The sequence below is a fragment of the Phasianus colchicus genome, chromosome 7 (assembly GCF_987193195.1).
Source record: "Phasianus colchicus chromosome 7, bPhaCol1.hap1.1, whole genome shotgun sequence".
NCBI lineage: Eukaryota > Metazoa > Chordata > Aves > Galliformes > Phasianidae > Phasianus > Phasianus colchicus.
In genome coordinates this window covers 36,432,683-36,457,385 of record NC_143442.1, presented here as the reverse complement: position 1 = coordinate 36,457,385, position 24,703 = coordinate 36,432,683, and the positions used below count along the sequence as shown (strand labels likewise).

The 24,703-nt window shown below is 45.2% G+C and overlaps 2 protein-coding genes across 2 annotated transcripts; both read right to left on the bottom strand.

Moving 5' to 3' along the window:
- Positions 1-6,036: 6,036 nt before the first annotated feature.
- On the bottom strand, positions 6,037-21,566 carry POFUT2 (protein O-fucosyltransferase 2). The gene is made up of 9 exons (XM_031604488.2): positions 21,409-21,566; positions 20,396-20,646; positions 18,697-18,841; positions 18,257-18,367; positions 13,380-13,446; positions 10,012-10,137; positions 9,316-9,496; positions 8,028-8,151; positions 6,037-7,854 (listed from the first exon to the last, which is right to left on the bottom strand). The coding sequence occupies exons 1-9, from the start codon at positions 21,564-21,566 to the stop codon at positions 7,701-7,703; spliced, it is 1,317 nt and encodes a 438-aa protein (XP_031460348.2). The 3' UTR covers positions 6,037-7,700.
- YBEY (ybeY metalloendoribonuclease) lies at positions 21,553-24,647 on the bottom strand. The gene is made up of 3 exons (XM_090144577.1): positions 24,303-24,647; positions 22,146-22,214; positions 21,553-21,688 (listed from the first exon to the last, which is right to left on the bottom strand). Exons 1-3 carry the CDS (start codon positions 24,639-24,641, stop codon positions 21,602-21,604), a joined length of 495 nt encoding a protein of 164 aa, XP_090000703.1. The 5' UTR covers positions 24,642-24,647; the 3' UTR covers positions 21,553-21,601.
- Positions 24,648-24,703: the final 56 nt, after the last annotated feature.

Sequence of the window (24,703 nt, the reverse complement as noted above, 5' to 3'; positions counted from 1 at the left end):
GGACTCCTGGGGACAATGACAACTGGAGAGCAATATATATCTACAAATACTTGCCCAGATTGCAGCAGCAGCCAATTGAAGCGGCAGACACCTTTTTAGACATTATCGGCAGTAATCTCCCTTCTGACGCAACCCAGCTCTCCAATGAACTCCGCCAGTGCTGTTTATGACCATATATGAGGGATTGGGGCCGCTGTGGGTGTCACACTGTTCTGGTGGGCATCAACATGGAACTGCTCTGGCTGTGGGGAAGATGGGTCTGTCACTGTTGCACCCTGCAGGAACACTGAGCATCTCCTGAGTAGGAAAGTTCAACAGCACAAGATGCGACAGTCCAAACACCCCTGTGCTGTAGGAACCACGAAGATAGGAATGCACTGGGACTGCATTGAGATGGGAAGGGATCAGCGCCTGCCTTGCTATTGATGGGAGCAGCAGATGGGAAAGGCCCTTGGTCAGGGCCAGAGATCAGTCCTGGGAATGCTGGCTTGCCTGTCCCTGCCTGGAGAGCCCCATTGGGGGCAGGAATGTGGGCTGGGACAGGTCCTGTCCTGGCAGCAAAACCGCAGCCCAGAGACTCAGATGCATCCTTAGCTCTTGGTGTGTCACCCAGGCGCCAACCTGTGATGTGATGGGAGCCAGAGCGTGACAGACACAGCAGGTTTATAAACCACAACCCACGTCACATCATGTGCAGGCAGGAAGACAGTGGTTTCCTCCCAGCCTTGTGCCCAGGTGCATCCCTGCAGCACCCCTGAACCACTTCCACCACTACACCAAGTGAGGGTACAGGGGAGGCTCCTTCAGTTTCGAAGTCAACGGAAGGGGAAGGGGAAGAGAAGGGGAAAGGGAGGTAAATAACGTTTTATCCATTTAATACTTCTTTTTGTTTCTACCTATTTAATTTCTATAGCTGTATATATATACATGCATACAAATGTATTCGCCTATATATGAAGGCTGTTCTGAAAGTAATGTGTCCTATTTTATTATGTTGGCCCATGATGTCAGAGGCAGATGGTGGTGGTATGGCTGTAGAGGTTGAACCTCCCCACCAATAGTCCATTCCATGTTGTTGCTGTGTGACAAATGGCAGCAGAGGGGCAATCTGACAAAATGGTGTCTGACATGGAAGTGCCGATGAAATAAAGGTGTGTCATCAGTTTCCTTCATGCAGAAAAATTGCAGCCATTGACATTTATTGACACTTGCTGAATGCTTATGGAGACCAAGCAGGGGATGTGACCACAGTGACACAGTGGATGGTGTGTTTCATCAGTGGTGACAGCAACAGTCACCTCCTCTAGTGCGGACTTCTACAAGTGCAGCACAGACTCTTGCTTATCACTGGTGAGTATGCATAGATAATGGTAGTGATTGTGCTGAAAAATAGCATTCTGTTGCTGACAACTTGCTCTATCAAATTGTGTTATTCTGTCCTTTGTATCTGTTTTAGTTTCCAAGGAAATAAATAGTAAGCATCAATTTCAGAGCAACCTATGTACATATGTATAAGTACTAGATTGTGTGTCTATTCATAAAATACATATTTATACACATATTCAAGCAACCATATATATATGTTGCACTGTACATTTTGCATATATTGTTTCTGTTGTATATAAAAGAGTATATTTTTATACCTAAACACTTCCAGGTTTAAAGACAGTCACAGAGATTCCTGAGAACACAGAATCATAGAACCATAGAACATCCTGGGTTGGAAGGCACACCCAAGGAACATCAAGTCCAACTCCAGGCTCCAGAGAGGCCTACCTAAAAATTAGACCATATGCCTAAGAGCACAATCTGAATGGGTTCAGGAAACCTGGGCTGTTGGGTTTCATCATTCGAGCCCATTACTTACTTAGTGCTACTCACTTACTCCACGTAGCATCAGTTGAATGACGTGGGATTGAATATCCAACGTAGCACAGATACTCATGGTGTTAAGAGGAGCTATGCTGTACCAACAACTTCTGAAGCATCTAACCACCCCCATATATTGCTAGTATCTCATTTTCAGTCAGGGTATTGAGACAGTGGATATGACAGCTGCATCTGCGTTAGGAAGATGTATGTGGGTGTAGGTGGGTAGGCCTGGCACTGGGCCAGAAACAGGTAGATCTGGTGGCTGAGGTTGGAGACAAAATGTCCTGGAGGCAGTGGCCAGAGGTGGACAGACCTGGCAGGAGAGACCAGATGTGGCAGACCCAAAACATGTCAAAATTGAGACCAAGGTCAGAGGGAGGTCAGTCTACTGTCTAGAATCATAGAATCACCAAGGTTGGAAAAGACCCACCAGATCACCCACTCCAACCATCCATCCATCACCAATAGTTCTCACTAAACCATGTCCCTCATCACAATGTCCAAACGTTCCTTGAACACCTCCAGGGTCAGTGACTCCCCCAACTCCCTGGGCAGCCCATTCCAGTGCCTGACCAGTTTTGAGTTTGAAACTCAAAATTGCTGGAGGCAGGGCTCCTCTAGTTCTGGTTGCTGTATTTGTTACTCAGTTATTGTGAATGCAAAGCAAAGGATTTATTATCAAATTCAGAAATAAGATCTATTTCATCTGGGGAACAGCCCACCACCTATACCTATGGGCCTATACCCACTATATATTCTCTGGGGCAGAAGAACACTTAATTCTAATACTTCCTTATAAGAATGCTTTATCTTCACAGGTAACAGAAGCCATGTCCAGAGAGGAAAAGATTTTTCAAGTTTTGCAATTGAAAATTGCAAAGCCAGCTGCCTGGCTTTCAGGCCCTTAAATCTATGCTGTCAGCCACGACATCCCAGAATCAGAACAGCCAGATGACGTGATGCCTGGAGAACAGCTGAAATCTATCTGCACATCTCACAGCTCACCTAGGGATAGGCATCGGATGCTTACTGCCTCATTTACAACCTCCACCTCTTCCTCCCACTCTCATGATGGCCTTGCTGTGGAGCTGCCTTCCTCATCTCCTTTCTTCTTCCTCACTAAAAGAGTTGACTTTTGCTTCCATTCTTTCTGCTTGTGGACAGAGGTGAAGGATACTGGTACAAGTTGGTTCTCTGGTTCAGCTCAGGGCCTGTTGTAGAGGTTGGCTCAGATTCAGAGGCTGTTTCAGGGTGTTGAATAATGTTTGCTAGGCTCAGACTAGATCCCAACACAGTGCAGTAAACTGTAGCTCTTTGGCAATGCCCAGATCAGGACACGTCTTTTTAAAACATAACTCATAGGCTGAGATGAAAATGATGTACTAGGAATGGAAAGCAGAAGAGAAATAACAGTAACTATTTTATGCATAAATATAGACTGGAAGTCTGCTTAAAAATCACTGTAATTCTGTAAAATTAGCAGCTCCCTCTGGGGCATAACTTTCAATGTCCAAACCATACCATGCTGTATGCAGGTACCAGATGTGTTCCAACCAATTCTTTATTATATATATATAATAATAATAATAAAAATATATAAAGTATATATGCATATATTTTATAATAATAATAATTATATATATATATATATATATATATATATATATGTATATTCACACAGCTCCAAAGAGCAGAGTGGCAGATTTAACAAAGGCCCAGTATGTTTCAGGTATAAAGAGAGAGAACATGATGGAATGCAATCTCCAGAAGAACAGTTTTACAAGAGAAAGCAAATACAACCTTTGATGGTAAAGGTTCTTAAAAATGCAATGACCTTGACTTGACACAGTGAGGAACTCAGGCCCTACATGCTCTGCATCAGCTCTGAGAGATGCAGAATGTCAACCACAGCTCATTTTTTTTTCAGCCACTAAGGGTTTTAGTGTTCCTAATAACAATATCCAGTTCAACAGAAAAAATTTGGTGGTGGATGAAAGAAGTGCTGATGCTACAGATATGGCTCAGTGCCATTTTCATTAGAGGTACTGATAACAGATTTAATGTCACTGAAGAAAGCTCTGGTTATGGCAAGTATTTCATGTGTGTTGATGCATTGGCTAAACACAGTCAACAGTGTGTTATACACAGCTGTGTTTTCCATTTTGATAAAGAAATTTGAGAACAGATTCTGAGATTTCTAAAAAAAAACCATCATTTTTTGTATATTTCATGGTAATATTTCATCAGAAATCTTTGATAAACACCTTGAGAACTCACTAGGACTAGCAACCATTGACATCAAACCAGCACAATGTGTTAGTTCCATGGAAGGTTGGGCATCCATGATGCATGTATTATCGGAAGATGAAAAGCATTACGTTTTCTTCACTGATGGATCCTGTCGTGTTGTAGGAAACCATCAACAGTGGAAGGCGGCTTTATGCAGTCCCACATAGCAGGTCATGAAAGCCATGGGAGGGAAAGGTGAGTTGAGTCAATCTGTAGAGGTGAAACTCTCCAGCTGGCCCTGAACTTTGCTGAAAAGTGGCTGGTACTCTCTACTGACTCATGAATGGTGGAAGTTTCTTTGTAGGGGTGGCAACAGCAATAGAAGTAGAGCAGCTGGCAGTGCAGAGGTAAACCCATCTAGGCTGCTGCATTGTGGCAAGTCATGGCAACCCACAAGCTTCTGGAAGGGTTGAGAGCTATAATGGACTATTTATACTGAGGGTGTTGGGTGCTAGGACATGGAAACTTTGGGATGAAAATGTAGCAGAAGCCACCAGTAGTGTTTGCACCAGAAGACAACCATCCTGATCCTACTCAAAGAGCCTACAAACTTTGGGAGGATATAAAGTCCCCAGTGTGCACGCAGGGAAGTAGGTGGGGAAGACAGTGTGAGTTGCTCCTTCCTTCGGAAAAGGCAAACCCATTTCTGGGATTGTCTTCGCCCAAGGATCTGAGTGCATTATGGGGGCGATGTAAAAGGTTGGGGATATCAGGTGTGTGGCTTTAGGAGATTTAACACTGGATCAAACTAATCTGTGATCTGAGTTGTATGTTGTAGGAAAATACTGCTGAGCTACAATTGTAGCCAAATACTGCTGACAGGACAACTTTCCAAGACAGAAAGAACTTAATCTGCAAGTCTAACTGCCCTAAAAATGGAATATTACCAGTATTACTGCCAAGAACACATATCATCTGACTAAGCTTTCCATTGCAGCACAAAGACAAGTTTTGCTCTGTTTAGTTAGTTACACTTTAACACAGAAGGCTCTAGGCAGAGGCAGAAGACAATATAGAATCACAGGGCAGCTTGTAATAGAAACAGCTATATCAGTACATGTTGCACAGAGAGGCCACGGGGTCAGGTGTACACAGACTATTGTGTAGGTATTTGTGTACACGCTAGTGTTTGTATAAACATATATTCTAACTGCAAAGACAAGAAAGAGATGTGTCTCAAGACCTTGTGGACCTAAGAAACAAGGAAATTTCACCATTTAAATCACTGCTGTCATTTTTTTCCCCAGCTTTTTACTGAGATGAAGAGTTGGAAGCCCTTGACCATGGGAGCTGTCACCTTGCTCTCTAATCCCTGCTTTGAGCCAGAAAAGTGGGTGTCAGAAAGTGGGTGAACAGAAATTTCCCTGTGGCAGTTTGGGCCTGTGGCTTCCTGTCCTTTTGCTGAGTGCTCTGAAAAAGGCCTATCTGTTTTCTCTACAATCCTTTTTATGTAGTGAAAGAAAATAGTTCCTTTTTTTTTTTTTTTCCTCTAGGCTCAGCTCCCTCCTTCTCTCCTCATTTGCCATGTACTGCAAATACCACTTTAGTGGCTTTCCTCTGGACTCGTTTATTGAAATGTAACAGAATTCTGGTGGGAAGGTTCAACCTCTACTGCCATACCACCATTTGCCCCTGATGATGTGTGCCAAAACGGGAGGCATTACTTTCAGAGCAGCCCTCATAGTTGCAGTCTCTCAGTGAAAAGACCAATGCTGGCTGTACTTTTGCTAACACAGCTCTTCTTGGGATGGGTAATGAATAAAGCCTTGCTGGGGCTGCAGGTTTTATCCAAGTGTCTCCTGTGCTAAGTCAACAGGTCTTGAAACTGTAAAATGCACAGTTAAGAAGTAGTAAGAATGGACAAAACACACAACATGCTAGAAAGCTTTTTATTTTTCTTAATGAACTGAGGTTCTCCTTATACGTAAAATGCCACTATCGCTTTACATGGCACACGGGTTAAATGAGAACACTTAGCTTCATGGGCAAAGGCACTGCTTTGAAATGCTTGGTTCCTCACTAAATAACAAGTGAGAGTCAGCTGCTGCACAGAGATAAAATAAACAGCTGGTAAAAACAGGAGAGCTGCAGCTACTGCTGTCTGAGACGTCTTCGTGGCTCTCACTGCAGTTGCACAGATGAAAGCAACCTCAATGTCTGGAAGCACCTATGAAATACCCAGTGCATGCTGTGTAAGGGTTCTATCTATACTTCTACTCAAACCAAAGGAAAAAGTAAGTGGAAGGTCCACTAACAGAGGAGTAACAATCCAGTAAAACTGGATTTAGGAAAAGTGCCTGCCTCACCTCTTGAAACCTCTCTTTCCTGGTCCATTTTTGCAAAAAGTTTATCTCGTTTAATAGAACCACACACATTCCATTTGAGGCACAAAATGGAGCAGAATACTTCCACTAGTCAATTCTGAATAGCAAGAGACTGCACAAGCTAGAATTGGTACTTACAAAGCATTTCTCAAATGGAAGCTGCACTTTCTCTCTGGCTGGTGGTGTAGCACAGTGCTCTTCCCATGTACTACCAGCCATCTCCATCAGAGCACAGTGCTGTCTACAAGATTTCTGCTTTGCCTATAAACATCATTTTGACATCCAATGATCTTTATTATCTGTTATTTTCCTAATTTTGTTTCCTTTTGAAAAATGAAAGCAGAAATGCAGGAAAAATTCCTTTGAACTAGTGGGACAATCCATTTAACTGACATGGAAGCATGAAAGGCCTTTCAGTACGTTCCCTAGCAAAGCATCACAGTCTAGTAACTAGTCTCCGTTAGTTGAACATCTGAGTAATAACCAAAAGGTATGTGCATCAGTCAGATTAAATTGACCCTTTGAAGGATGAGGAAAAGCTTCCTTTGTTTCTTTCACCACAATACAAACCCAATCTTGGTGCCCCTCAATAGAGGCCCACTGAGATTGATAGGAAAAGCAGCTGGTTCTCACAGAGAATTATTACTGAGTACTGACTGCATCAAAAACTTGAATGTTCACAAATTGCTGTCTGAAAAGGGAAGATTTTCCTAGGGAATTACAGAGTTGTGCACAGTCTACAACTCACATAGTGTAGATGAGCTGTGGTTTCTGCGATCAGAGGCAAGCACTGAGCTGGAAAAAAAAAAATAAATCAGGTAAAGACAGAAATGCAGTACAGACTACAGTTATGTTACATTTGTAGATGTCAAACTTTGATGTCCTCCTTCCCAAGAACTCCAAAGAGAACTTTGACTTAATTCACTATTTTGGAGCAAAGCTTCGCCTTTCAAATCTCCAGTGCAGTGTCCAGTATTGTTCTGACACCACAGTTACACTGAGAACTGAATCCAAGGATAACTTCATTTTCATTGCTCCCATCAGTGCCCGAATAAGAGGATAAATATTGCTTGTGTTTCAAAGCCCAAACGTCAAGTAAACAGCAAGAATCGTAGAAGAAAGCTGAGGACTGAGTTCTGAAGGGATGTTCCTCCCCATAGACTTTCCTTTTTCTTTTGAGCTCACCAGTATAAAGTCTTTGGATTTCTCTGTATACTAGTATACAATTTTCCAGTGAGTTGGCTGCTCACAGTTTTTTTCTTTTTCACCACAAAATCGATTGTAAGTTGTTTTTGGATCAAATCCCAAGATCTCCCTTTCCTCATGAATCCGAAAGGAAAATGTTGAAACTGAGGTGCCTATAAAATACCTGTGGAAAAAATCAGAATGGGTTTCTGAAGCTCATCTGTTTTTCAAACACAGGTAACAGATTTCAGTCCAATGAATTTTAATAAGAGATTTGCAACCAATTATATCTGGGTCAAAAACAATATTCAGATTTGTGACAGTAAAATGAGGCCCAAAGAAAATCAAATTCATTACCTAGCATGTGCACAGATCCACTGGTCAATCACAGCCATTCCCCCATCTTTGTACAGTTCTAGCTCCTCCAAAGTAGGTTCAAACCTCACCATCTCAGGCACCAGTTTCTTGAGCAATTCAATCTCTGAAACAGAGAAAAACAAACATTTCTGTTAGAAAGAGCAACCTGCTGCTGTCGTAAAGTTTTAGTGTTTAAAGAAGCTTTGAGTGAACAGTTATAAAGCAAGCAAATCCAAAATCTACTGATGAACTCTACAACACATCTGACAAACATCAGAGTATAATAAGTAAGGGCTGCAGCCAGTAAGGCAGACATGGTGTAAGGTGGACAAATATTGCAGGTCAAGAAAACCTGCACAAGGGATAATGGACACAGCTACTAATCTCCTTCTCACTTCTACATGGAAGCTGTAATGACAGCAAACCTAAGATAAGTTCACAATTCCCTGCAGGAGTATTCTTACACTGAAAGGAGGTGAAACCCTGGGGGAAACCCCAGCGTTGGGAGATTTTACTGCCAAAGGCCACCCCAGACAAATGGGTGGCTGGGTAGGAGACTTCAGAGACCTCTTCCCAGCAGCATGCAAGATCTCTGAAAAGCAAAGAAAAAGGGTAGGGTGGAAGAAAGATGAGGAGGAACAGGTGAAGATGGCATGTTACTTATCAAATGTTGCAGTTGGACTTGATGATCTTTAAGGTCTTTCCCAACCTGAGCTATTCTATGATTCTAAATTCCCAATCTCCCATTGTAGAGACTGTCAGAGTCTCTGTGAGAAATGCCTAACAAATGTTTTGACACTGTAATGGAAATGCTAAGTCAAGGCTTGAAGCAGTGACTGTGCAACTAGTAGAAAAGCAGTGCCAACCCAGGGAAGCTCAAGAGTCACCTGAGTGACCACAAGGGCTGGAGCCAGGATCCACTCCTTTCCAGACCTCATTTAAGGGTTGGCAGTGGAAGCCAAGGTATCCCTCTGGAGATTCCTGTATACCTGAGGCCTTCTCAAGGTGAGTAGCTTCTTTCCCTTATTTCTGTGCCTACTGCTGTTGTGTTTGTGCAAATCCTCACTCACTGCAGCCTGGGATCCTGCTGTTCTGCTGTCATTGTTGTGCTTTCACTTGAGTTACAGATACCAACTACAGATGTTTGAAGGAAACAGCTAGATGTCCAATCCTGTTCATGTTCAGTGATGGAGGCACATGAATTCTTAAAAAAGTTGTTTATAAAAGAAAATAGTGCTGTGCTCATTCTCAAAAGTCACTGATCCTAAAATGATTATTATTTGCCTACCATCCTCAACAGCATCAGTGGCTATGAAAACTTTTTCAAGTTTATGCGTTTTCAAGAGGCTGTGGATTTTCTTTGCTGCTCCGTGCAAGGAAGGCACATCTTCTCTGTGACCCCAGATGAAATCTTTCCTTCTGAGATGAACCCCAAGGTACGGACCACCTAAAGCTGTGCCCATCTTAACCTAAGAGAGAAAGATCAATACATTCACAATTCATTCACACTGTAAAGGCCTGGGAATTTTAATGCATAATCTCTGGATAAGGCATTGATGGCTGAGGAAAGTAATTTTAAGGTATGGATTTGTAGCATTTTAATTTTTGGAGGCCTGCGTCATATAAGACAAATTAGGGTGCAAAATCTTTGTAAGCAAAAAATGCTCTCCTTGACCAAACCCAGAACTGGCAGTTTGCAGCTGAACTTTACAACCAAAGATGATGCTAAACACAAGAAGAGATCTAAGTTTCCTTTAGTGAAATGAGGGCAACAGAAATCTAACAGCCAGATCAGCCAGCTGCATCTCAACACCTTCCAGTAACTCATGTCACACAGAAAGGAGAGAGTATTAACATGTATGTCCACTGCGATCTGAGCAAGGAGAGTGAGATTCATGCATATCTTCCAATATTCCCTACAGTGTGCAGCAAATAAAAGCAATTTATTCCATCTATTATGGGAAGCTAACTCTTACAATTTTACCTTCATCTGTGTCCAGTCCTCATTGTAATGAGTCCTGTCTGCCTCGTCTGTGGATTGAAGGTACTTGTTTCTAAACTCATCTCCTGCTACACGGAGATGTTTAGCAAATACCATACTTCGACGAGTCTGTTGGAATAAGAGCAGATGCTGTATCAGAAAAAGGGAGAGCAAAAAATGACTAAGTGCAGAAAGCTTCATGAACAAGGAACTCTCATAATACTCTTCCAGTATCCTTAAAGAGATCAATACTGGCTTTCTAATCTCACCCCCAATCTTCTAGCAAAACTTCACATTAAAGGAGGATGTACATACTGTCTGCTGCAGAAGACTCATGCTACAGTTCAGGGACAGACTTTCTCCTTCTTTCTGTATAATGTCAACACAATTTGATTCTGTTGAGACATTAGTTACCTTGCCCTAGATGTGATGAAGACACTATATCCAAAAAGCAGCAGAAATGTGCATACACAGCCCATGGCAGTACAACGCATTGGGGAGAACAACAAACAGCCTCGAATGCATGCCCATATCAAAGACTTCTGAACTTCATCCTGATGCGCTGTGCAGCTGTCATGTCATGTCACACTTACTGCGTAAGTGCCAAACAGGTTTTTTCTGGGCACAAAGCATTCCTCTGACAGCAGACATTCTCATTTTGCAAAGGCATATCCAAAAGAGAACACATGAACTGGCACACTTTCTAAAGTGGATGCTCTCTGTATTTGGCTATTCTATTACATGGAGTATTTCAAATTTGCATGTATGATATTGTCCTTTCTAACTATCTCTAAGTTTTGCTTCTTCTCCCTTTTCATCAGGAAAGAAATAAACAACAGAGACCCTTCCCAGAGGCACAGTGAAAACTGCAAGAGATCATGGGCCCAAGCTGCTGCAAGACAACTTCTGTTTGGACATAAGGTAAAATTTTTTATTAGCAAGAACGGCAAAGTTGTGGGATGGGTCCCAGAGAGGTGACAGATCTCCAGCCATGGGGACCTTCCACCCTCAACAGGACACAGCCCAGAACAATCAGATCTAGTTCTGGAGTGCCACTGTCAAGGCAGAGCCAACTGGACACATCCCAGCCTAAATTTTTCTGTGGTTCTAAGTTTGAGAAAACAAAATCAGTACCAGTTATGTTCTCTTTGTGAACATGAAGCAAATGAACAGTACAGATCATCTAATTCTCTGAGGTCATCCTCCCAGTGTGGTAAAACCAAATTCAAAAATACTGCATTTTGCTGAGGTATCCTTGGACAAAGTTGTTCAGACCAGTTATTTTCAGGCTACTCTGCTCCCTGACCTGGAAGTCTAGGATGAGGAGCAGAATAAACCCCCAAAATTCAGGAGGAAATACTTAGTGACCTCCTTGTAGAATGACACAAGTCCATGGGGCCAGATGAGGTCTACCCAGGGGTGCTGAGGGAGCTGGTGGAAGTGACTGTCAAGCCACTTTCCACTATCTATCAGCAGTTCAGTAAATGGGTAAGTCCCAGACGACTGGAGACTTGACAGTGTGACATTCATCTACAAGAAGAGACAGTAGGAGAATCCAGGGAGTTAAAGGCCAGTGCCAGGGAAGATTATCAAACAGATCAGCTTGAGTGCAGTCACACAGCATGTGTGGGATGACCACGGGACCAGGCCCAACCAGCATGGGTTCATGAAAGGCAGGTCCTACTTGACCAACCTGACATTCTGACTGCCCCATGGATGAGGGAAAGGCTGTGACTTTAGGGGAGCCTTTGACTCTGTCTCTCCTAGAAAAACTGGCAGCCTGTGATTTAGACAGGTGTACTCTTTGCTGAGTGAAGAACTGGCAGGAGGGCTGGGCCCAGAGGGTGGTGGTGAACAGAGATAAATCTAGCTGGAGACCAGTTTCTCACAATGGTGTTTCTCAGTCAACATTGTGAACAGCCACGTTTAGTATCTTTATTGATGACCTAGATGGAGAGACTGAGTGCACCCTCAGTAAGTTTGCAGATGATAGCAAGTTGGAAGGAAACGTTGATCTGCTGGAGAATAGCAAGGCCCTACAGAAGGATCTAGATAAGCTGGATTGCTGGGCTGAGGCCAATGGGATGAGGTTCAACAAGACCAAGTGCCGGGTCCTGCACTTTGGCCACAACAACTCCAGGTAATGCTATAGGCTTGGGGCAGAGTAGCTGGAAGACTGCACAGAGGAAATGGACCTGGGGGTGCTGATCAACACTCAGTTGAACATGAGTCAGCATTGTGCCCAGATGGCCAAGAGGCCCAACAGCATCCTGGCTTGTGTCACAAATAGTGCAGCCAGCAGGAGCAGGGAAGTGATCATCCCCTGTACTCAGCACTGGTGAGGCCGCATCTCGAGTATTGTGTTCAGTGTTGGGCCCCTCACTGCAAGAAAAACACTGAGGCCCTGGAGCACATTCAGAGAAAGGCAACAAAACTGTGAGGGGTCTGGAGCACAAGTCTTATGGGGAGCGGCTGAGGGAGCTGGGGTTGTTCAGTGTAGAGAAAAGGAGGCTCAGAGGAGACCTTATCACTCTCTACTATTGCCTGAAAGAAGGTTGTGGTTATGTGGGGGTTGGCCTCTTCTTCCATGTAACTATCAATAGGACGAGAGAATGGCCTCAAGTTGTGCCAGACGAGATTCAGACTGGATGTTAGGAATAAATTCTTCTCTCAGAGTGGTCAGGCGCTGGAACAGGCTGCCCAGGGAGGACTCATCATCCCTGGAGGTGTTCAAGAAACATTTAGATGTTGTACTGAGGGACATGGTTTAGAAGAAGATATTGGCGATCTACACAACTGGTTTCATAACATCACGAGAGAGAGCCACTTTCTCTTTAAAATTTAAATTATATCAAGCACATCTTTTCTATTTTCCGATGGCCGAACTTTTACCTTTGTTATAATATTATTAAAACTGCCCTCATAGGAATTATTTTACTAGACTCTTGGGTGGGGTATCCTAAAGTGCTCAGTGTTACCTTGAAACCTGTAAGAATTTTGCAATCAGACAGAAAGAAAGTTAGGATGATACTGAGCACTTTCAGGAACTCTTTTGAAACATCTCAACTTGAGGCTGACTAGAATTTATACAAAGGCAGTTCTGTTCTGGTTGTAGATGTGTTGCATAGGGGTGGCCCTTCTAAATGCAGCTTCCTAGAGCTCTAGATCTTTGGGGAGAAAACATGAAGACACATTAATCACATTAATCCACAGCAGCTTGAAGACCACCTTTAGCAAATGCTGCTGAAAAAAAAGTTACTTTCAAGAAAAAAAATCCAAGGCAAAACAGAAGCAGGTATCGGTCACCAACTTTTTTTTTTTAAATCAAAACCAAGTAGAAAATCTAGAGAAGCTAACTGCAGAATACTCACATTCCAATAATCTTTCCCTCCATAGTGGTCATGAAGAAGGTTTTCAGCTCTGTCCAACATCACTGACCTATTAAAAATTGTAAAACTGAGTGTAGTTCCCTTAGGAAGAGAATTCACATTATGATGTTTCTTTATACAGATGCCAGGATAAAGTACAGCCTATGATCAACTTGGAAATAGAGCATGGTCTATACATCTATGATGTATAAATTGTAAACCTAGAGCCTGCTGAGGACAGAATAGAATAATGGTGTTGCATGTTGCTACTCTCTTCCTTAATAAATGTTACTCTTCAGTGTGGTAATTAAACACAAACAAGCAGTAACAATCCTCAATCTATGTAGTCCTCAGAGTAGCTGCTATTATAGAAATAAGATTGCCAACAGGGAGAATGATCCAAAGGGGAGAAGTAAGCAGTGATATGACACCCTGAAAGCAGATTAGAGCTTTTTTGCATTCACAAGAGAAAAAGCAGAGAAGGTGGTTTCCATGTATGTAATAAATCACCCTACAGCAAACAAACAGATACAGATGCTAAAAAAGCATATTAGTAAAAAAGGAGAAATTTTGAATTGATCTTTTTTTGCTGACATGAAAACAGCCTGTGTTTTCCATAAGTTCTTTGTAAACCAGGAACTCAACTGTAATGTCCAAGATCTATGAAGCAGAGCAGATTCTGAGAGTTTTGAGCATCCAAGAATACACAGGATGAAGACTTGGTGAGTGCTCTGAGCAAACTGAATATGAGTGAACATACAAAGAAATGCTTCTGCAGAAGGGAGATCAAAGTTATTATCTGGATTTTCTTCTAGTTAAAATGACAGGAAGCAAATAATTCATCAACTTTAGATTGCTAGGCACTTGCACATGCAGCTACAAAAAAAGTCTGGAAAATAGTCTATAGACTGTGCTGGTGGAGAGGAATCATTGCATTTAAGAGTAAGCTTAGAGGTAAATCAGATTGATAATCTGGAGAAAGAAAAGCTACTACAGTTAAATTCAACTTTTAAAAGGGAATCTATACAAAAATAATGAAGTTGTGCCCAAGTGAAGAAAACTGAAAGGCTCACAAGCTCCATGGGGTTAAACAGAAAAAAAAACTGTAAGGAAAGCTATAAAGAATTTTGGCAACATGAGATAAAGGGCTTCAGTTAAATGAAAAGCCTTCCTTCCAATACAAAGAAAATTAAAAACTTAACAATCATTTAGACACGATAACATCTTAAGAGAAGCAAAAAGTGTAGTTTTTTTGGAGCTATGTGGTAGGTGGAATAGCTGGGAAGATCCCATGCACAAACTTCTTTACACAGCAAACTCATCAGAGGACACACTGAACCAAAGTGTCCACAGGAAGTGTATAGTTACAGGACAACTAGGACAAGAGAACTAATGTATGGCCAAGCCATTCAACCAAGGGTGAAGCAGCAGTGCCTAAAATTCTGATATATGCCTTCTTGCTTAAATGGTGTCACTATCAGAGGCCTGCAATGAGGCCAGTCTGATGTTAGTCTTCTAAAAACGTACCTTGCAGAGGTCTGCGATGCAACACAGTGGTAAGCTTGATGTCAGTACTGGACAACATAGTAGCAACTATTACAAAAACACAGAATGGATAGCTAGATAAAATAAATTGGTGAAAAAGGACCTCTGAATAACAGAATATGCATGTTGGACACAACGTGCCTGCACGTACATACAGACTGGGGGAGGACAGGCTAGGCAGCACCCTGTGGAAAGGGATCTGGGCTTTTTGGCTGACAGCGAGTTGAACCCGAGCCAGCAGTGTGCCCTGGCAGCCAGAAGGGCCAATCATACACTGAGGTGCACCAGAGCCAGCATGGCCACCTGGGAGAAGGAAGGCAGTGTCCCCCTGGTGCAGCCTCACCTGGAGCCCTGGGACAGGTTGGGTGCCAGAGTATGAGAAGGACACAGAGCTATTGGAGAGCATCCAAAGGAGGGCTGCAAAGATGGTGAAGGATCTGGAGGGCAACGTGTGTGAGGAGTGGCTGAGGTCCTTGGTTTGTTCAGCCCAGAGCAGAGGAGGCTGAGGGGAGAATCATGGTAGTCTCACTAGCTTCCTTGTGAGGGGAGCAGAGGGGCAGGCTCTGATTTGAACTGGTTGAGAGGATGTCACCCTGAGGGATGATGACAGGCTGAGCAGCGGGCCCAGGAGAACCTCATGAGGTTCAACAGTGCCAAGAGCAAGGTTTTGCACCTGTGTCGTGGCAACCCCACCATCATTACAAGCTGAGGGATGAAAGGAACAGAGCCCTGCGGAAAAGGACCTGGGGGTGGTGGTGGATGGCAGCTGGACATGAGCCAGCACTGTGCCCTCACAGCCCAAACCCAGCCACATCCTGGGCTGCATCAAAAGCAGCGTGGCCAGCAGGGCAAGGGAGGGGATCTGCCCCTCTGTGCTGTGAGACCAGCATGACGTGCCATAGAAACACTCCAAGGGATGGAACACCTTCCCTAAAAGCACAGGATGAGAGAGCTGGGGCTGTTCAGCATGGAGAAGAGAAGACCTGAGAGCGGTCTTTTAATATCTGACAGGGGGCTATGAGAAAGAAGGGGCAGACTCTTTAGCAGTCTGTTGTGACAGGACAAGGATAAATGGCTTCAAACTTAAAGAAGGGAGATTTAAATTGGATGTAAGGAAAAAGTTGTTTTTACAATGAGGGTATTGAAGCACTGCCACAGGTTGTCCAGACATGTGGTGAGTTCCCCATCTCTGGAGACATTCAAGGTCAGGCTAGACCTGATGTAGCTGCAGTCTGTGTTCATTGCAGGGAAGTTGGACTAGATGGCCTTTTATGGTTCCTTCCAACTCAAGCAAATCTATGATGATGCCATGATCTCTGCTCTTCAGTAACAAAGACAGAACCAGAGGCTCTGCACCAAAATGTGGTGGGCATGGAACAGGTTGCCCTGGACACTGGCCATGCCTCAAGCTGCCAGAGCTCAAGGACAATCCTCTCAGACACAGGGTTTAATTTTTTTATGTACTTCTATGTGAAGTTAGCAGTTAGACTCAATGATCCTTGCAGGTGCCTTCCAAATTGAATTGTTCTACGGTTTTCTGAACGGAGTACTCCAAATAAGTAATTAAGCATGCAAGTAAGATAAGTCTCACTGATATTGTGTACGAAGACTTCCTGAGTGTGTTCATCCAAGCTTTTTAAGAAAACAACTATGGCACAGGAGGCCAGGAAATTGCACAGATTAAAGAACTGTTTATAGATGGGGATACATGTACAGCTCTCACTGTAGCAGGCCACAAGTGGAAGGAATCTGCTTTTCATCACATTCCTAAACAAAAAGCCTAGAAAAGCTGTGAACATTAGGGTGATGAGTTTGCTGATCGTGTTAAATTGTTCAGAGCAGCAAAGGCAAAGGCCTACTCTGAAGAATTAGAATTAGAGAAGTTTGATGACTAACAAAATAAAAGAGAGCAGCAGATGAAATCTGATCACAGAATCATAGAACGGTTTGGGTTGGAAGGGACGTTAGAGATCATCTAGTTCCAACCCCCTGCTATAGGCAGGGACACCTTCTACCAGACCAGGTTGCTCGAAGCCCCATCCAGCCTGGCCTTGAACATCTCCAACCTTAACTTTTCTGAGCAACCTGTTCCAGTACCTCTCCACCAGTTACAAATTTCTTCCTAATATCTAGTCTCAATCTTTCCTCTTCCAGTTTAAAGCCATTTTCCCTCGTTGCTACGTGCCCTTATAAAAAGTCTTTCCCCAGCCCTTCTGTAGGTCCCCTTCAGAGGCCTACAGCTGCACTTGCACTGTTATGCTTGTTGCTATTCCTGCTCATGTCTCATTGAGAAATATAACCTTGTGGATAAAGTACCTTGTCTGCAGCTGTCAGCTTAGGAATATTTCAGCATCACTCCTAATTTTTCTCTTGATTTTCCTCAACACCAGGACTACTATCATAGGTACCATGAAAGAATTAACTGTAGGACAACATATATAGACTTTTATGGTATATTTTATACAGATTCCCGCTTTCACTGGCAAATATTACCCAGAAACAGGACACCACCACTGCTGAAGAATAGGATTTTGCTTCCTCTGCTCCCCACAGGAGGCACTACAGACCTCACTGCTCTGCCAAGGGGACCTTCCATCTCATTTCCAATTAAACAGTACTGATGTCATACATTTGGCTGTATTTTTTCTCATGGCAAAGCTACACTTCATCTAACACAGCTTGTAGCTCTCCTATAGATTTATTCCCCTGATGTACTTATAGACAGCGATTATTTCCTTTTCCTGTTTTACCCTGTACTCCAGTAGCTTTTGCTTTGCTATAACTTCTTCAGTTATTACAGGGTCATAGCTGTCTGGAAATGCTCTGCTACTGGGACAATGTAAGCGTGCTTCATCTCTTATATGAGAGTTTCCCTTTCCTCTGATCATTCTAGTGGCATCTCTGCATTTCAGAACAGAAAGACAAAACATGCTTTCTATAAATACAACTCACACTAATGGGGATTGATGTCACACGAGATTAGGCACTGCCTCTTCTGATCCAAGATGAGTACTTGGGATATACTGTATTTACACTGTTCCCTCTCCTCTTAACACAACATTGAAGCATAAAGGAAAAAGAGGAAAACAAAGGGTGGCAAGTACAGTTATCTACCTGAGAGAGAATTAGGAAGAGTTCAAGGCTATTTCCTCTTAGTTGTTAGCAACACAGTTAGTTGTTTTTAGAGCATAAATTCCTTCTGTAATGATTTTAATGGACCATGATAGCTTAGTGATGAAACATCACAACAATGAGACACAGCCTTTAAGTTCTCTCTGCTCTTCCCACCTAGCAATGGGCTTGCGGGCATGGCATAATAACACAAAGCAACTCACTGTGCTGAGGTATTCTTCAGAAGGATGGGGGCTACAACAGAAGCAGATCCTTGAACAGACAAGCAAGAGACGTTCAGACCCCGTGTTTCTTCGTAACCCCAGAACCATCCCCTGAAAGAAAATAAAATGTTTTGGTTCACAGGCTTGAATTTTAAGTTAATGCCACACGCAAAACGAAACAAATCAGCAGTACACCCTAGGAAGGTGATATATAAAGTAAAGAAACCAGACAGTTCCTTTATAATATTTTTTATGACATAATGACTTTCTAAAATTGTTTTTTCTACTACATTTTGATATTGATCAAGTTTTATAAAGAAAATGAATCCAACGCATTCAGAAGCTCACAAACACTATCACTAATCACACAGATCTGTTCCATCAAAGTGGGTGAATTTCTTACTGACTAGAAGACAAGTGAAATGATTGCTAGATGTTACCTGTAGTACTGATGCTTGTCTTTGGTATACATAAGCTGATCAATGCAAGGCCTCTCATCTATTTTTTCTTCCCATGTTCCTTCTTTCCATCCTTCCTCGTAGCCTTGCAGGACATAAATCTGCTCAATAAAGGGCCCTCCTGACTCTAAGCAGAAGCCAAAGCAAAATATTAATGGGCATGAAAAAAAATCATTACGATAAAGGTGCAAACTAGCATTACTTGCAGTTAAAATGTCACTGGAAATATGATACCAGCCTCTCTTCCTTCTTTTCCCTACTGAAAAGGGAAGGAAGTTCAGTGTGAGTTGAACACACACTGTCAGGGGATGTGACAACCTGTTACTCCTACTCAGCTATGTGTGCCTACTCAGCTTAATGTACCAAACAGAAATTAATCAGCACAAAAGTGTAAATTTTAAAACTGGATAAAACATACCTTATGTAGAACAAAACCAAGCCTTCCTTCCAAGCCTTTGTTCAGCCCTGCATATGCTTTCTTTGCATCTTTGTTTACTATCATTTATGTACAGATTATTTTTATCTTTTGACTCATGTAAAATTTGAGTTTGATTCCCTTCATGATCAGAGAAAGTATGAAGAAAAGAGATTTTCAGTGCTGTGGGTAGCTGCTACAGGAAGAGCCTCCAGAAGCTCATACCCCTCTTACCCTTCTTCCCTCAAATTTCAGGGTTTAAAATTCTTTTTCCTGAAAAGGAAGGGCCAAGGATCCCTTTAGGGCCCTTTACGGAGGTGTGACATTTGGTGGTCTTTATTTCCTGTGCTGAAGAGCTCTGTGACACTTGCAGTGTGGTGGTTAACTCTATGTGGCATTAAATTCTAAAGAAAATGAAGCTGGGAGGAGTGGCTGGCACAGCAGAAGGCTGTGCTGCCATACAGCAAGGCCTGGACAAGCTGGAGAGTTGGACAGAGAGAAACCCTATGGGATTCAACAAGAGCAAGAGTAGAGTCTTGCACCTAAGGAGGAATAACTGCATGCATCTGTACAGGTTAGGGGCTGACCTGCTGGAGAAAGCTCTGCAGAGAGGGACCTGGGTGTCCTGGTGGACAACAGGTTGGCCATGAACCATCAGCGTGCCCTTGCTAGTAGGAAGGCCAATGGTGTCATGGGGTGCTTTACAAAGAGCATGGCCAGCAGGTCAAGGGAAGTGATCCTCCCCCTCTGCTCTGCCCTGGTGAGGCCAGATTTAGAATACTGTGTCCAGTTCTGGGCTCCCCAGTTCAAGACAGACAGGGAACAGCTGGAGAGTCCAGTGGTGGGCTACAAAGATGGTCGGGGCCTGGAGCAGCTCCTGAATGAGGACAGGCTGTGGGAGCTGGGGTTGTCCAGCCTGGAGAAGAAAATACTGAGGGTATCTTACTAACACTTCTAAATATCTGAAAGGGGAGCGTCAAGAGGGTGGAGACAGGCTCTTTTCTGTGGTGCCCACCAACACAAGGGATGGGACTAAATAGAAGACAGGAAATTCCATTTGAACATGAGAAGGAAATTCTTTACTGTTAGAGCAACAGAGCACTGGAAAAAGCTGTCCCCAAAGGTTTTCTTCCCATTCCTCCTCCTGCCATCTGTATCATTTTTTATTTCGCATACATGAGGATAAAAGCATATGCGGAAACAAGCTTCTATAGAAAACATCTCCATGATTTAGTCAAGTGTAGAATGCATTACTTCATACTTTACCTGCAAGGAACTGCTCATATTCAATGACAGGGATGTTCCTATTAAGGCTTGGGAGATCAAAGAATTCAGACCAAGGGATTCGGACCTGAAGGATGTCAGGGCTCTGCCAGTGATAGAGACGTCCCCAGGGTGGCAGAACTAACACCCAATTTTCACTTTTCAGCAAAGTCTTCACAAGTGAAGCAATACGAATATAGACATCTCTGCGAAGGTTGAATCCTTCAGGAGGATTTACATCATAGAGAAGGTACCTAGAGAGAACAAGCATCACCACCACTTTGGGAAGAATTCAAAGCAATTACACAGGTTATTTTACTTCATGTATATGTGGTGCAACTCTACTGCAAGGATAATTCTTGCTCTTTCATGAGTTTGAGGCATTCAGGAGATGGAAGGTAGTGTACAAGGGGGAAAGCCGAGCAGTGCACACTGCACAGTATGCCCTAGCAGTATGGGAAGGATGATCCCAATGGCCTCTCCTATTGTTGAAGGCCTTCTTGGCAGGCATCATCAAAGTAGCTTGTGTCACAGGCCTCTCCTGCAGCAAGGGAGGACTTGGAAGGGACACCAAGCAAACACCCTGAGCATTTTGCACACCCTGAAGAGTAATCTGTATGCAATGAGGGGAGGTGAAATGACTGACAAGTCACTCAGGCTAATTCCTGTGACACAAATAGTGACAAAAGAGGACCCTTTGATGAGGGACAGGGCAAATGTGTGGGAAGTGTGAGTGCTCTCTGCCACCAGAAAGGCAAGACTGGTTGTTGGTAGACAGAAAGAGACCCAAGGCAGCACCCAAATCATGACAGCTATGATGGCGCTGTCTCCCAGACATGACTTAAACAAAACAACAGGGTGAACAAGGCTTCTGATGTGCCCACAAAATCACTTCCCAATGGTGCTGCTGGTCACCACATCAGGAGACCCGTGGTCTGAGCGAAGGTAGTGAGGGAGGGGGCTCAGACCCAGGGAGACAGCACTGTCTGGGCCAGGGTGGTGGGGCTGCTCCTCACCGAGTGCGTGGAGCGGCAGCGGCAGCGGGCAGCGAGGTGGCAGCATGGCCAGCACGGAGGGCAGCGGGCAGCGACTGGGCGGCAGCGTGCGGTGGGAAAACCAGGGTGGCCAGACCCAGCAGCAGTAGCATGAGGAGGCCAGGGTGGTGTGCCGCCATGTCTGGGGTGGCCTGGTGGCGGCCCAGCCCCTCTCTCAGAAGAGGCCAGCAGTGAGGGGCCGGAGGTTGCTGCCTGTGAGCCGGTTCAGCTCCTCCAGGATTTCCTCTTCCTTCTGGTACATCTGTAGGAGAAGGGAACAGGGGCTGAAACAGCTGCTGAATACCACAGGCCAGAGAACAGAGCAGGAACATGACACCTGTGCGACAAGCAGCATGACCTTATCAACATATGCCCCATACGTTGATACATATTATGAAACATAAGCTTGTCAGGGCTATCCAGAATGGTGTCAGAGTGTTGGAACAGGCTGTCCAGAGAGGTGGTGGAGTCTCCTTCTCTGGAGATATTTGAACCCATTCAAACACTTCCCTGTGCAACCTTCCGTAGGGAGGTTGCTTTAGCAGGACATTGGATGACAGGATCTCCAGAGCTCCCTTCCAGCCCCCACAGCTCTGTGATTCTGAGATGGACAGGACTTGGGGCCACTCCCTCCCATGAGATGTGATAAATAGAAATCTTTTCAGCTTTGGTACAGTTTGGGCACTGTGCACCCTCCCAGGGCAAGGGCACTGCTTTACCTGTTGCCATTCTGCCTTTGTGTTGTGCTGGTAGCCAAGCAAGTGACACAATCCATGGGCTGCAGTCACCTGCGCAGAGAAGAAAGAATAGAAAGTAGATGTTACAAACCTAACTCCCAACATTTATCACAGCTTGCTGGTACAGGCAAGATCAGCAACAGGAGTGACACACAGTTGCCACTGGTATCAGGCAGCTCGCTCTGCTGACCTGTGCCATGAGCAGTGCCACAACTAACCCTGCACCATTTCAGCAGCCCTTTTACCAGTGCCAAAGCCCCTAATTTCTCCAAAGCCTTGGGCTCCACTCACTGCCATAGCAAGCAGCCACTGGCTGGGCAGATTCTGAACTGAGCCCTCAAGGGAGGTGGTGGGTGTAGGCAGTCTTCTGTCCTTCCTGTACGGAAGCAGTGTGCAGCTGAAATTGCTCACGTGTGCTATTTTAAATTAAACCAAATCAAACTTCCAGGCTTTTAAGTAATCACAGAACCGTTTGAGATGGAAGGGACCTTTAAAGGCCACGTAATCCAACTTCTCTGCAACGAACACAGACATCTACAGCTACATCAGGTCTGTTCAGCCTGACCTTGAACATCTCCAGAGATGGGGAACTCACCAACTCTCTGGGCAACCTGTGGCACTGCTTCAATACCCTCATTGTAAAACAAAACAAAACAAAACAAGCCTTTTCCTTATACCCAATCCTTCACCAATTTAAATCTTTCCTCTTTCAGTTTGGAGCTGCTTCCCCTTGTTCTGTTACAACAGACTCTGCTGAAGAGTCTGTCCCCTTCTTTCTCATAGCCCCCCATCAGATATTAAAAGACTGCTCTCAGGTCTCCCCACAGCCTTCTCTTCTCCAAGCTGAACAGCCCCAGCTCTCTCAGCCTGTGCTTTTAGGGAAAGTGTTCCATCCCTTGGATTGTTTCTGTGGCCCTTCCCTGGACATGCTCTAACAGATCCACATCTCTCCTGCACTGCGGACTCTCCATCTGGACCCAGTACTCCAGGTGAGGTCTCACAGCACAGAGGGGCAGATCCCCTCCCTTGCCCTGCTGGCCGCGCTGCTTTTGATGCAGCCCAGGATTTGGTTGGGTTTGGGCTGTGAGGGCACAGTGCTGGCTCATGTCCAGCTGCCATCCACCACCACCCCCAGGTCCTTTTCCGCAGGGCTCTGTTCCTTTCATCCCTCAGCTTGTAATGATGGTGGGGTTGCCACGACACAGGTGCAAAACCTTGCTCTTGGCACTGTTGAACCTCATGAGGTTCTCCTGGGCCCGCTGCTCAGCCTGTCATCATCCCTCAGGGTGACATCCTGTCCCTTGGGCATGCTGACCACACCACACAGCTTGGTGTCATCCGCGTATTTGCTGAGGGCACACTCAATCCCACTGTCCGTGTAAGTAATGAAGAAACTAAATAATGTCAGTCCCAGTACTGACACCTAATGGACACCACTCATCCACTGCTCTCCATCCGGACACTGAGCCGTTGGCGGCCACTGTCAACCAGTTCAAATCAGAGCCTGCCCCTCTGCTCCCCTCACAAGGAAGCTAGTGAGACTACCATGATTCTCCCCTCAGCCTCCTCTGCTCTGGGCTGAACAAACCAAGGACCTCAGCCACTCCTCACACACGTTGCCCTCCAGATCCTTCACCATCTTTGCAGCCCTCCTCTGGATGCTCTCCAATAGCTCTGTGTCCTTCTCATACTCTGGCACCCAACCTGTCCCAGGGCTCCAGGTGAGGCTGCACCAGGGGGACACTGCCTTCCTTCTCCCAGGTGGCCATGCTGGCTCTGGTGCACCTCAGTGTATGATTGGCCCTTCTGGCTGCCAGGGCCCACTGCTGGCTCGGGTTCAACTCGCTGTCAGCCAAAAAGCCCAGATCCCTTTCCACAGGGTGCTGCCTAGCCTGTCCTCCCCCAGTCTGTATGTACGTGCAGGCGCGTTGTGTCCAACATGCATATTCTCTATGAGATTCACGGTCTCATGAGAAAGAGAATACACACGAGAACGCGAGGTTCTCCTGGGCCGCCCGCTGTACCAGCCGTGCACCGCTCCAGTCGGACCGCCGCCTCCCGCAGCTGAAAGCCAAGAAGAAAAACAAACGCAACGCCTCCCAGCCCGCCGCCCGGCCGCCCCCGCGGCGCGGCGCTCACCGTCAGCACGCTCTCGAAGTCCTCCCCGTCCCGGCGGCACCGCCGCTGGATGAGCTCCACCCCCAGGAAGATGTCCCCGAGGTTGTACTCGTCGCGGCTGCGCGGCCGCGGGAGCTCGCCCGGCGCCACCCGGTGGTAGGGGAAGGACAGCACGTCGGTGGGCTCGGGGCGCCGGCGGTACGCGCCGTTCAGCCGCTTCATCAGCCCGTCGCCGGCGCAGATCAGCGCCACGTCGAAGCGCGCGGCGCCCAGCGCGGCCCGCAGCGCGCAGACGGCGCGACGGAGCGGCACCCGGCGCAGAGGCGCGGCGCGCTGCGCGTTGCGGATCAGCACGCTCATGGCGCCGGAGCCCCGCCCGCTCGGCCCGCCTCGGCCCGCCGGCGCGTGCGCGGGGCCGGCCC